Below are 13,673 nucleotides of genomic sequence, written 5' to 3'. Positions count from 1 at the left end.
ACCTGGAATATCTTGAACCATTGATGAAAATGATTTTTGAGCATCTCTAGAAAGTAAAATGTAAATATAGGCAGTCTTTAAAAATCTTTCATTAACATTTAGTATTTTATGTGTAAAAGTCTCTATTTTTAACCAATAAAAGTTGGCAATTTAAATTCCAGAAAAATGATGAAATGGAAAATCATTTTAAGTTGTTTTAAGAAAAGTCATCAATTTTGAAATCTGTTATTGGCATCAATCTGGTTTAAAAACTGTGTTTACTATAAATTCATATTAACTTGTGAATTCATGAGAAATCATATTTTTAAGAAAGAATAAGTCTCTCTAGGTATTTAAAACTAATTTTCTTAAATTGTTTTTTTCTAAGTCTGAGGATGACAAGGAACAATTAAAGAAATACATTGAATTAAAACAATCTCTGGAAAATAGCTTGGACCAAGAAAAGAAGAAAAACAGTGAGTTAGAAAAAGAGATCACTCGGTAAGATTTTAATATTTCTGATAATCTCAACGATGAATAAAAGTATAATTTTACTTTATTTAAAACCTTAGACACAAATTCATTTTTTATGTGTCTTTTCATAATTAAACACGTTATCCTATTTCAAAGTTTACTGTGGAATATCAGCACAATCTGAAATGTTTTTGAGTGCAGCAGTGTTATACTTATCTGTAATGATTTCTAAAACAGTAACAACCGTGCCTCTGCATGTAGTAATGTCACTCTCTTCCTCATCATCTATGCTGAATTTTTACTTCTGCAAAGTTTCTTTGTTCTTTTTGGTAATCTTGCCTTCTTTTAATTGTGTTCCTTCCCTTCATCATTTGAGTAATTTATTATCTAAAAACCTACCTGTGCTATTGTTGAACAACATTAAAAAGTATCTTGATTTGGCTTATATTTTCTTTTTGCCCCAAAATTTTAGTTATAAAATGTACATACAAAAATCTTTGTGTAACTTAAAGAATAATAAAATTAGTGACCATGTTTTGATCAGTAAGATAAAAAACTGCTTCTGTTTTTTTGCTGAGTATAGTTAATCCTCATCATCTACAGATTCAGCCAACCCAAGATGACAAGTATTCAGGGAAAAAAATTTGAGAAAGTTCCAAAAAGCAAAACTTGGAGTGGTCTCAAGCTGGCAACTATGTCCATAATATTTATATTTATATTATGTATTTATAACTATTAATATTTAATGTATAAACACATTAATTATGTATTTATAACTATTAGTATAAATTAGTATTTATATTATGTATTTATAACTATTTACAAAGCGTTTACATTATATTAGATAATGTAAGTGGTCTAGGGATGACTGAAAGTATAGGGAAGATGTGCTTAGGGAGACTTGAGCATCTGTGGATTTTGTATCCATGGAGTGTTGGGGGATTTTTGAACCAGTCCTCTGTGGATGCCAAGGGATGATTATACAAAGGGTTCTTCTCTGATTCTCATTAATATTTTTCTCTTTTAATTTTCTCTACATTGCTTTGCATTTTGTTAACAATGTGCTGGGCAAGATTTCTACATCTCTTAAAACAGTCTTGAAGGGACTGGTACACTCTATCTCTCTTCTGATTTCCTTTCTTCTAAAACTCTCAGCCTGGGTTATTTCCCACTTAAGTCAGGCTCCAAAGATTTTTCTTTCTTTCTTTCTTTTTTCAATTTTGAGTGAGAATCTTGTTGGTTTTTTTGTATCTACTTTCTTTTCTTTTTGTAGAGGCTGTGGTCAGTAGGAACAAACGTATCTTGTGTCTTTTCAAAAAACATTCATATATCATATCTCTTCATCTTTAGCTTGAATACTGATCTCTGGTTTATAACTAATATTTAATAATAAATTAATATTTCACACTAGCATGCTAAATATTGACATTAACTTATTTATAAGAACACATATATTACATATATCACACACAGTATATTTAAATGTGATAAAATTTTTCTTCATACTATTTATCTAAGATTAGAATTTAGTTATTATGCTTTCAAGGAATATTAAATTTGAACAATGAGAAAGGATTATAATTTATAGATTTGTTTGTTTTATCTGAGAAAACATATATCTGTTTAATTATTAAATATCTGCTCTTAAAGAACTTACTTATTCTATACATTTCTACAGATTTAAGAAACCCTTAAAAATGACAAGAAGGAAGTTAAATGAATATAAAAATGGAGAGCTTAGTTTCCATGGAGATTTAAAAGCCAATCAAACTGAAATGGATATTCAAATTAATATGCTAAAACATAAGGTAATTTTTAATCAGTTTTAGAACCCCCAAATCACTTAATTTGGGGAAATATAAATCATTCCATGCTTTGAACAGTGAAACACAGATTTGTCTATTAATTTTTTAGGTTGGACACCAGTAAAAAAGACAGCTTTTCCCTATATCATTTTGAGATAAAAAGGGCACATTCTTGACTCTCTCTGTCTTGAACCCTGGCTGGTGATCTGAAGCTGAGCAGCACAGCATTAATGACCCCAAAGCATCCGTTGTTTTTGGTGACAGGTTTGTTGAAATCTAATGAACATACCATGCAGTTCATTCATTTAAACTGTACAGTTCAGTAACTTTATTGTGTTTAAAGAGTTACACAGGCATTACCACGTTAGAACATTTTCATCACCATCCAAAGAAATCACCCTGGGCCAGTTTCCCCTTCCTGACCTTCCCAGCCTGAGGGAACCATGACTCCACTCCCTGACTGTGTAGATGTCCCTTTCTGGACATTTCGTGTCAGTGGAATCACACAATATGGGATCCTTTGTGACTGCCTTCTTTCATTTAGCATAGTATTTTCAAGGTACATCTAACATGCATCAGTATTTCCTTGCTTTTATTGCTCAGTAGTATTCTCTTGTATGGGTGTACCACATTTTACTTGTCCATTCATCATCTGATGGGCCTTTGGGGTTGCTTCTACTTTTTGGCTAATGTCAGTAATGTTGCTGTGAACATTTATGTCTAAGTTTGGTGTGAACGTGTTTTGTCACTTCTTTTGGGAATATAGTTGGGAATAGAATTGCTGTATTACACAGCAACTCTAACCTTTTGAGGACCTGCCATACTGTTTCCCAGCACGGCTGCATCATTTTATGTTTGTATCCAAAGTATGTAAAACATTCTCATTTCTATACATTCCTGTCAACACTAGTCATTACCTGTCTCTGTGAGTATAGCCATCCTAGCAAGTATGAAGTGGCATCTCGTGGTGTTTGATTTCTCTCTCTGAGGAGAGGACAATGAAGATTGAGTTCTAGATTAGTAACTACTCAAAGCTACCCATCTTTTAGAATTTCAGTACATTGAGATGAGGTCAAAAGTCTGATTTTGGTAATTAAACTATTTCTAGTTATTTCTCATAGTTCAAATCATATGTCTCATTGCTTACTAGTCTTCATTGCTTTCAAACTTGAGCAGAAATTCTAAGGAGTCACACCTGCCTATTTGTAAGAAATTGTCATTGAAGGGAACCCTGGAAAAACTTCTTCCTGAATAGTTCTTAAGTCTTTCTTCTAGTTATTCGCTTCTTCTCATCAACATTGTCATTAAAAATCTCACCCTTTATTATATTCCAGTTTATAGGAGATCAGTTTCTACCTGCATTTAAGTTATGCTTTTATTTTCTCTTTTCCAAAAATCCATTTTTCTGTTTTTTCCTAATCAGCTTTAAGTTTAGTGGCTTCAATAAACAACAGTGGTTTCGTTCAAAATCTACACTTGGGAAAAGGTGGCCAGGATGGCTGGCTTCTCCTCGCCTCGGCTTCAGGTGGGGCAGCTCGAGGGCTGGGGGCTGGAATCGGGTGAAGGTGTGTTCATGCCCATGTCTGATAGTTGGTGTCTGTGGTCGGCTGGACTTTGGTGAAGGCAGACAAGTGAAACACCTACCCTGAACACCTGGGCTCTCTTTGCAGCCTGGGCTTCCTCGCAACATGGAGCCTGGTTCCCAGGTTGAGAGCCAGGCAGAAGCTCTGCTGCCTTGTCTAACCTCGCTTTGTAGTTCACACAGCATCATTTTCATCATCTTCTGTTCAATAGGAGCAAGTCACTTATACTTGGCCTATATTCTACCTTTTTTACAGAATAAAGTTTTTAAAACTAATGGGTACATTCAAAAACTAGCACAGTTACTCACTGGCCACAATTTTTTATATTCCTTCCAATGAAAAATACCCTTTTCCCCACCCATTCCCTCACAAGTCTCAGTTGTTAACAGTGTCAGGCTCAGGCTCAAGTAGAGGTCTTACTATCTTCATCAGGTACAGATGGCACATGGGGATGAGGTTTCTGGGTGTGATTTCTAAAGTGTGACCCTGTGAGCACAACCCTCTCAGTACTAAGACTTGAGAACTAAAGGGACAAGCTATCTGCCACCCACACCCCCACCATTCTGCTGAATGACTGGACTCTCCCGTTCAGAAATGGGAAACAGGAGGCAGCGTAGTCCATAGCAGCTCTGAGGTCCAGTTTGGTGCTGCCAGCTCTTTGATGAGGACTTGGTCCTGCCCATAGGAGTGCTTCTCCTTTGCTCTGCCCTCTGAGCTCTGTGTGCTGTCCTTTTCATAAGAAATGACCTCTGTCTGTAGCTGAGTCATGTTTCTTAAGCCAGCTTCCTCTTTGTTGAACTTCTAAGAAAATCCCAAATGGCTATTCTCATTTGTATTCCTTGGTCTCTGTTAGGCCAAGCACTGTTTTTTTTTTTTGCTGCCAAGGTTCTCTTTAAAGCTTTTACTGTCCTGAAAATTGGCTTGGGGTTCACATCATTGGAAAGGCTACCCTCACAAATCTTTTTTTAAGAGAAGCTCTGCACCTTGGGCTTCTTGTGAAGCTTTGTAGGATGATGCCTTTTAAATTCGTATGCCCTTAAGATCTTTAAAGGAATTTGAGGCACCACCTTAAGTCTTTCCAGGGTCTTAATGAAGGGTTTCACAGGCTTCACCTTTAGACCATGTTTTCCTGGCAGCACCCTAGATTTGATCTTAGCCCAGAAGCTGTTTCTTTCTTTTAGCATCATGTGACCACCGGACATGTGGAGATGCTGTAAAGGAGATAACAGATATTGAACCCAAATATAATTGAGCCTGGTTCCTTTCTATTTAATAGCCCCCCCTTTTTTTGATAGCTTATCCCTCTCATTGATGTTACTTTCACCTGATTCGTAGCAAGAGTCTCCTTTCCCCTGTGTTTCAGTGTTGTTTTCTTCTCTTGCCTAGAAGCTGTCACCAACAGCCTCTTTAAGGGCCATCAGGATTCAATTTACAATGTCATGAAGCCCTTTGGGTTTTAATTTCTTTCTCTGCATCCATTCAGATCTCACCTACCTCCAGGTTGAAAGGCATTCTCACATCTTTTAGTTCTTTTTTAACGGCATTTTTAATATCAGTATCTGTGCCAGATATTTATTGCCAGCAAATTGTATAATAAACCACGTCAAAGCCTAGTGGCTCAAAACAGCATTTACTTTGTTCACAAATTTGTGTTGGGGCAAGGCTCAGTGAGTCAGACCAGCACGTTTCTTTTCCAGTCAGCATCAGCTGGGATGTCGTGAAGGTGGGAACCAGAGTCATCTGCAGATTAGTTCATGCACATGTCTGGCAGTTGGAGCTGGCTTTTGGATGGGACATTAGTTGGGGGTGGTCAGTGGGGGCACTGACAAGGTGCTCAGCATGTGGTCTGGGCTTCTTCGCAGCGTAGTGACAGATGCTAAGGGTGGGCTTTCCCACAGAGCAAAAGTCAGTTTCCCCAGACTCCATCCAGTAGAAATCAGTTACTGAGGCCAGCATATATTTAAGGGGAGGGCATTTCAGAGAAATGTGTCAAAGAATTTGTAGACAGTTTCAATACCACCACATCCACTCACCTCGACTTACCAAGTAATCATTCTGTCTAAAGGAAAGTTCTTTGCAACTCGGTGTCACTGAAATTCCCGCAAATTTTGTTTGTTGTTTTGTTTGGTATGTTCTGTTCTGTTAAAAGTAACAAATGGTTACAAAAATGAGGCATTTTTGTTGTTGTTGTTGTTGTTGTTCAGAAAAATGTGTGGATCATCTCACTAAGCTATTAGGAGATGGGATTTCGTTAACCTTTTGAATTATTTTTCTTTGGAATGCAGTTCAAATTAGCAAAAACTATTCATAGTTCATTGAGTTAGACAAGGCTGTGGTCCTAGTGTGATTAGATTGACTAGTTTTCTGTGAGTATGGTTTCAGTGTGTCTGCCCTCTGATGCCCTCTTGCAACACCTACCGTCTTACTTGGGTTTCTCTTACCTTGGGCGTGGGGTATCTCTTCACGGCTGCTCCAGCAAAGCGCAGCCAATGCTCCTTACCTTGGACGAGGGGTATCTCCTCACCGCCGCCCTTCCGACATTCAATGTGGGATAGCTCCTCTAGGCCCTCCAGTGCCCGTGCAGCCACGGTGTGGCGTTGGTCCTCCCAGCCACTGCCCCTGGCCTCGGGCGTGGGGTTGCTCCTCCTGGCTGCCGCCCCTGTCCTCGGGCGTGGGGTAACTCCTCTCGTCACCGCCCTGACCTCGGACGCTGGGTATCTCCTCTCGGCCGTCCTTCCTGTGGTCATGTATGGATGTGAGAGTTGGACTGTGAAGAAGGCTGAGCGCTGAAGAATTGATGCTTTTGAACTGTGGTGTTGGAGAAGACTCTTGAGAGTCCCTTGGACTGCAAGGAGATCCAACCAGTCCATTCTGAAGGAGATCAGCCCTGGGATTTCTTTGGAAGGAATGATGCTCAAGCTGAAACTCCAGTACTTTGGCCACCCCATGAGAAGAGTTGACTCATTGGAAAAGACTCTGATGCTGGGAGGGATTGGGGGCAGGAGGAGAAGGGGACGACAGAGGATGAGATGGCTGGATGGCATCACTGACTCAATGGACATGAGTCTGAGTGAATTCCAGGAGTTGGTGATGGACAGGGAGGCCTGGCGTGCTGCAATTCATGGAGTCGCAAAGAGTTGGACACGACTGAGCGACTGATCTGATCTGATTCATAGTTCAGAAAAATACATGGGATTAGAATCCATATTTATAAGATTTATTAATGAGAGTCTTATTTTCACAATCTTCTTTTGGGAAGCGTTTATTAACTCAGCCCTAGATAACTCAATACAGTATCCCTCAAACTTCTTTAAAACATGGGGCATTAAGATGGGGGGAAGGAGTAAGAGACATTCTACTAAGAGGTGACTGACTTGTAGTGATTTTATGGAGAAAAATAGAAAAGAGTGTAAAATCAAGTGCAAATGTTGTATGACAAAGATGATGACAGTGAAGAATATATTTTGTGACTCTTGGTGGTTTGAACTTCTTTCTTGATTCTCTGAGTAATCCCTGGTCCTATATTCTACAATACAGATACCATCGTATCTATTTGGTCCTGGGTTTGAGTTAGGCTGTGCTCAGTCCACTTGCCTCATTACCAAACAGTATTGTTTTATTCTTGCAGATTGACGATCTTACAGCAGAGCTGGAAAGTGCGTCTTCAAAAGATCTGCACCTGGATGCAAAAAATCAAGTTCTTCGAGAGGAGTTACTATCTATGAAAGGAATGCAAAAGAAATGTGAAAAACTGGAGAAGAATAAAAAGAAGTTGGCGCAAGAAGTAGTGCACCTCAGAAGTCATATAGAAATGAATATGATAGAACACAGTGAAGTAGAGCAGTATAAACGGGAGATTGAAGAAAGGGCGAGACAGGATCTTGTAGAGAAATTAAAGTAAGTCAGCCTATTTTTGCAGGCTCATTTGTTCATCTGTCATGTGCTTGAATGCACCTCATTGTAAATTAGGTTTTGGATCTATACAGCTTCTGTGTTTCCTCTACTTGCCTGGAGCAGTTGGTTTGGTAGTTTTCTGGAAGGAAGGGGGCACTTGTTTCTCCCTTTAGATATTTCCGTTTCCATCACAGTTATCACCAAATTGACCTATCAGAATGATTCTCACTAGAGAATCCTTTCATTTATAAGACCAAGTGGTATAAAACAACACTACTAGGAGGAAAAGAAAATGTTGTGGTTTAGAACTGGTACCATCCTCTTGAATTATGTTTAAGTTGTCTTGTTGGATTTTTAAAATTTTAAGTTGATCCTCTTGTTCTTTGAATTATCAGATTATATAAGCACCACTATAACAATAATTCCACTTTAATTTTATAATTCACATTTAATTCACTTCACATTGACAATAATTGTTTTAAACTTCTGCTCTTTTTTTTTTTTTTAACCTTTAAAATTGCTTTCTGAATCACTGACTCAAAGGGAGCAAATACCATTTTCCAGGTGAATGATTATTTTTAAAATGTTATCTTTTAAAATTTGCCTTAGATACAAGCAGCATCTCAGGAGAATTTAGAGCAGTTAAAAGAGAAGAATAATGCTTCCATAAGAATTCAGATGGAACTCAGAATTAAAGACTTGGAATCTGAACTCTCCAAGGTGAAAACTTTGCAAGAAGATTCTCAAAAAGCAGAGTTGGAAAAATATAAGCAACTCTACCTAGTAGAACTAGAAGTTAGAAAGTCATTGGAAGGTAAACCAGACAAGTAAGTCAAAACACAGAATCACAGAAAGTAAATTTAGTTCATTAATTTGTCTCTAAAGCCTAATTTTTATAGAGCACAGTTCATGAGATTAGTAGGAAGTAAAAGCTAACTAGATGGTCACTGCTAGAGGGTGGCCTAAGACAAACTATTAACACGATGTCCTTTTAAGTTTTACCACAGAGTCGGAAACGACTGAGGTGGCTTAGCAGCAGCAGCACACTGCATAAAGGCATGCTTGTGAAACTGGGGGCAATTAACACAGGAGTGAAAGACGGGATAATTCACAGAGTGTCTAGAAGTAGTATGGTGATCTGACTGAGGGAGCGGGTGTGGAGGATGGAAAGGGCAGATGGCACCTCCAGTGCCTAGTCCGGGTTTCCCCACTGTCTGAAAGCAGAGCATTTCTAGGAAGCCTTTCATAAGCCCAAACAGCATACAGCAAAGAAGCAGGTACCCGAGGGCACGTTCTGCTACTTGAAGTCTAAAATGAATATGCACAAGTGAAACACAGGTGCTCCCATATAGGGTTCAGGGTTGTGGTGACTTGACGCTGAGTTGTGGGATGTGGCTTCCAGGGAAGGAGCTCAGTGGGGCCAGTCTCCCTGCTTGGGGAGCGCGATGCCTCTCACTGTAAAATGTACATGGAAACTTTTTATATGAAATCAAAAAGTCTCTTCAAAAAAAATTTGTTTTTGTTTTTTGATTATCAAAAACAGATGCTGACATAGGCCTTTCCTAGAAGTGAAGTAACATAAAGTAAACTTTGGAAAAGTAGGGGATACTTGTAATTGTTCCTGGGGCTGTTTTAGCTCTTTTCAATCACCCATTGACTTTCTTGTCCTCCCCTCTAGATTGTGACTCTAGATGATTCCTCAGAGCCAAAACTTAATTTCTCTGAGGTCATGAGTGAAACGAGTATGTATACAAGGGTGGTGAAAGCAAATGCTTGAAAGTGGCTTTGTAGGATGTGGTGTTTCTTTATCCCTGAACTGTTTCCTGGAGGCAGGTGTGTCCCAGAGGGCAGCAGGTGTCACTGTGAGGCCACCTCCCTTTCTCCCTGATGCCCTTTCTCTCCTCTCCCAACTGTGACTTGTTACTTGAGGAGCCCTAGACACATGTGTACTTCTTTAGAACAAGGTTACAGCTATCATTGTTTACAGGAGGTCTGCTCTGTGTTTTCAGTGTTCAAACAGTTTATTGGGAATTCCATTTACTATATGGCAACTTTAAAAATGCAAATCATTAAGTTGATGTTTTCCATCTTCCCCAGGACTCATGAGAGGCTGGCAGTGATCAGCACCAAACTTGAGGTGGAGAAAGAGCAGAACAGATCTTTACTCGGCATTCTTAGCTCGAGGCCAGTGCCGGAGCCCCCTTGTGTTGGAAATTTCAATAATCCTTTAGTGCTCAATGGAAATCTTACTCCAAGACCAAATGTAGGCTTTTCTACCTCAATTCCACGCCCTTCAAATAACAGCATGGAGACTTACTTGACCTAGGTTAGTTCTATTATCTTTTTTGCACTGGGTTTCAGATTTTTGATATGAATGATCCTTGTTTTTAATTTGGTGAACTTCTGAGTTGTTTATTTGACTTAATGCACACTAAGTAAAAGCTATAATTAACTGTTAATAAAGGAGACAGAAATTTTATGATTTTTTTTTGTTTCAACATTTCTGTTTTCCAGCCCTTGCTGAGCTAGCAACTCAGCATTTAGCTTATATTGGAAATGGCCTTTATCTTTTGTTAACAAAGGTTCATTTTGTGAGCCATCTATCATGTGTTTCTCAACTTCTCAGTCTGGTCACCTGCCGGGTATTTCGGCCACATAAAATCATTACTCAAAATCTGAATTTCATTTTCTTTGTGAGCAAGAGCACTTGCTATGTCTTTTGGCAATTTCTGACAATGTATGATTAGATCACAGAGGTTTTTTTCAGTTTTCTGCTTCCAATTTTAAGTGTCTAAGTCTCTTAAATCCAGTATATTTTTGTTCAACCCTTAGGAATTCAGATTTTATCTCTTTACTAAAATTAACTTCATTATAGGCTCTTTTCAACTCTGAAAATTTGCAAAATTCTTTGTAAAAATGAGTACTATTTCCACTGAGTTCTTGCAGTCTAATGTCTTACCCTGGTTCTTTACATTCCTGTTCTTGGGGCCTAAAATAACAAGTGAGGTTACCATTGGCACTTGATTTTTTTCTTAGAGTCCTTTGATTACAGCTCTAAGGCCCTTTTCTCAAAGAGATTCTTATTTGTGTCTTGGGTTCCTCCAAAAAGGTCTTTGTAGCTTTGATGTATTGATAATCTGACAACTCTTTAAGGGTTTCTTTTTTCTCCCAAGAGGCTTTTAACTTTCTGCACAGTGTACTGCCAGTCATTTCATCTTTTTCTATTTGTGGACAGAAGCACCTCTCCCCCACCCCGCCCGCCACCAGCCCCCACCCCGGGAAAATTCCAGAATAATTACTCTCTAGTAAGGCAGTTATGCTTATAGATTGTCAAGGCACGTATTGAAAAATCAGGCTATAGGGACTGCAGTGGAGGAAGGTGATGAGGCCAAAAAGAGAAAAGGCTGAGGCCAGCAGGTGCCAGAGACAGGAGCTGGGCCCAGAACAGACGGTGGGTCCAGATGAAATGGATTCCTGGCAGAGCAGGTTGAGAAAAAAAGTCCATGAAAAGTTAGAGCTCAAGATTTCCTGGTCCCCCAGGACTTCCTGCTGTACAGCATCTGGCCCTGACACCCAAAGCTTAATTCCAGAATCAGGCAGGGCTGGTCCATCTCCAGATCTTATTCCAGCCCTGCTACAGCCAGACCCTCCCCTCAGCATTACAGGTAGCCCCGTGGCACCTGTGTAGGAATTAGAAACAGACACTCCTTCCAGGATGCTGTCCTGCTTCAAGATGGTTGTAGTGAAAGGCGCTCAGTTGTATCTGACTCTTTGCAACCCCGTGGTCTATACAGTCCACGGAATTCTCCTGGCCAAAATACTGGAGTGGGTGGCCTTTCCCTTCTCCAGGGGATCTTCCCAACCCAGGGATGGAACCCAGGTCTCCTAAATTGCAGGCAGATTCTTTATCAGCTGAGTCACAAGGGAACCCCAAGATAATAGCAATAAATGCATAAATCCACAATGAGTATGATGTAGCTGGTGCCCACCAAATTCATGCCGCCCACAACCTGTATGATCAGACCCAGTGGCCTGTGTTCCCTGCCTCCTGCAGTGGGAAGTCCTTCTCCAGAGCCCCTTTGTGCTTCTAACTCCTTACTCTAGAACGTTGCTAAAAATAGGTGTTGCTTTCCTTCTGAGAAAGTCTCCAGTTCTTCATCTGCTGACCCCCTTCCTCCAGCCCCTGCCACTATTACTACTTGAGATAGAAGGTAAATCCCCAAGGTCATGAGTGTCCATGCTACTGCTAAGTCACTTCAGTCGTGTCTGACTCTGTGCGACCCCAGAGACGGCAGCCCACCAGGCTCCCCCGTCCCTGGGATTCTCCAGGCAAGAACACTGGAGTGGGTTGCCATTTCCTTCTCCAGTGCATGAAAGTGGAAAGTGAAAGTGAAGTCGCTCAGTCGTGTCCGACTCTTAGCGACCCCATGGCCTGCAGCCTTCCAGGCTCCTCCTTCCATGGGATTTTCCAGGCAAGAGTACTGGAGTGGGGTGCCATTGCCTTCTCCCGTGAGTGTCCATAGAAGCCCAAAATATTTAAAGGAGATAGTTAAACTGACATAGGAAATTGAGAAGAATTTGTTTTTGCTCATGAGGAGGAAGTTAAAGCGCTTGAGCTTCATGAGGAACTGAGCTTCATGAGGCCTGGGTCCCCATCCCAGGTGCACATTTTAGCTGAGACAGGTTATCACTGACATTTAACTCTGGGCTTTTGGGATGTCATTGTAAGATAAGTGAATTGAACTAGATGATCATGAGGGCTGCTTTTACATTTGCCTATCTATAGCTATCCTGTGATCATGGGTTAGTGACCAGAATGAAGTAACAGTTAGAAACTTGGAAAAAGGTTCATTGCTCTTCTGAGATGACATGACTTGAGAGAGATTGCTTCCTTGGGATGAATGAATTTTATCATACTACCAAGAATCAGATAAGAAGCCTAACATGTTGCTGGTTTCACATCAAAGTCAAGCTTTGATGTGAAGTATCCTTACAAGCTGCTTCTGGCTTGTAAGGATACAGATGATGACTGCAATATGCATGAGCACTGAAGGTCTTAGGACAAGTCCATTTTTCCATTAAGGAAGTTTCCTTCTATTTCGAGTCTGTCATGAATGAGTGTTGACCTTTATCAAATGTGTTTTCTGCATCCACAGAAAGATCATGTGGCTTTCTTCTTAAATCTGTTAATTTCATGAATTACATTGATAGATCTTCTAATATTTAACTATCCTTGTACTATTTTGGAATCATTCTTTTTAAATACACCATTGGACTGGGTTTGCTTATATTTTATTTAGAATATTTCCATCTATGTTTATAAACAATGTTTTAAGCACAAAAGAGAAATTTTTAGTCCATTTAACTGGAAATTACAGTGGTCATTCCACCTATGTTTATAAGCAAGAGTGATTTTTAAATTTCTCTTTTTGTGCTGATCTTGTCTGGTTTTGGTGTCACAACTAAATAAGTCTTGTAAAATAATTGTGTAACTTTGCTTCTTTTCTGTTCTCTGAAATGGTTTATATAAGATGAAGATTAACTGTCCTTTGAAGTTTTATTAAACAAACCTCTGAAAATATCAGAGTGAACTCTCACTTGGTCAGGATGATGTCTGGATACCCTGGACAAACTTTCCAGTAAAACAACTATGCATGCTAGAGTAAATTTTTTAAAATTATGTAACTGAATTGCGGAGGTGGCAGAAAAAGAAAAAAAAAAATCAAAAGAGTGAGGAAAGCAGGAATTTAGAAAAAGCAAAAAGCCGTATTTTTCCCTCGGGGCATCTCTCAAATTTAAATTTCAGTTTTGATACTTGACTGTAATGCAGGAGGTTAGGTGACAAACCATCACAGAGTTTAGTAGAAGGCCTCTCTGTAAAGCTGAGCCTGCAAAATCCTAAGTCCTGTGTGTCAGGGTAAAGTAGAAATAAATGCAC

The 13,673-nt window shown here is 39.4% G+C and overlaps 1 protein-coding gene across 1 annotated transcript in view; it reads left to right on the top strand.

The window, feature by feature from the left end:
- LOC113904495 (ankyrin repeat domain-containing protein 26-like) overlaps positions 1-10,415 on the top strand; it is a 29,960-nt gene extending 19,545 nt beyond the window's left edge. Inside the window, 5 exon segments of the mRNA XM_027561708.1 lie at positions 368-480; positions 2,132-2,261; positions 7,470-7,760; positions 8,345-8,562; positions 9,833-10,415. Coding sequence (XP_027417509.1) covers positions 368-480; positions 2,132-2,261; positions 7,470-7,760; positions 8,345-8,562; positions 9,833-10,061 — 981 coding nt within the window. The 3' untranslated portion in view covers positions 10,062-10,415.
- Positions 10,416-13,673: the final 3,258 nt, after the last annotated feature.

Source organism: Bos indicus x Bos taurus, chromosome 14, assembly GCF_003369695.1.
Source record: "Bos indicus x Bos taurus breed Angus x Brahman F1 hybrid chromosome 14, Bos_hybrid_MaternalHap_v2.0, whole genome shotgun sequence".
NCBI lineage: Eukaryota > Metazoa > Chordata > Mammalia > Artiodactyla > Bovidae > Bos > Bos indicus x Bos taurus.
This window is presented reverse-complemented; position numbering and strand designations above follow the sequence as displayed.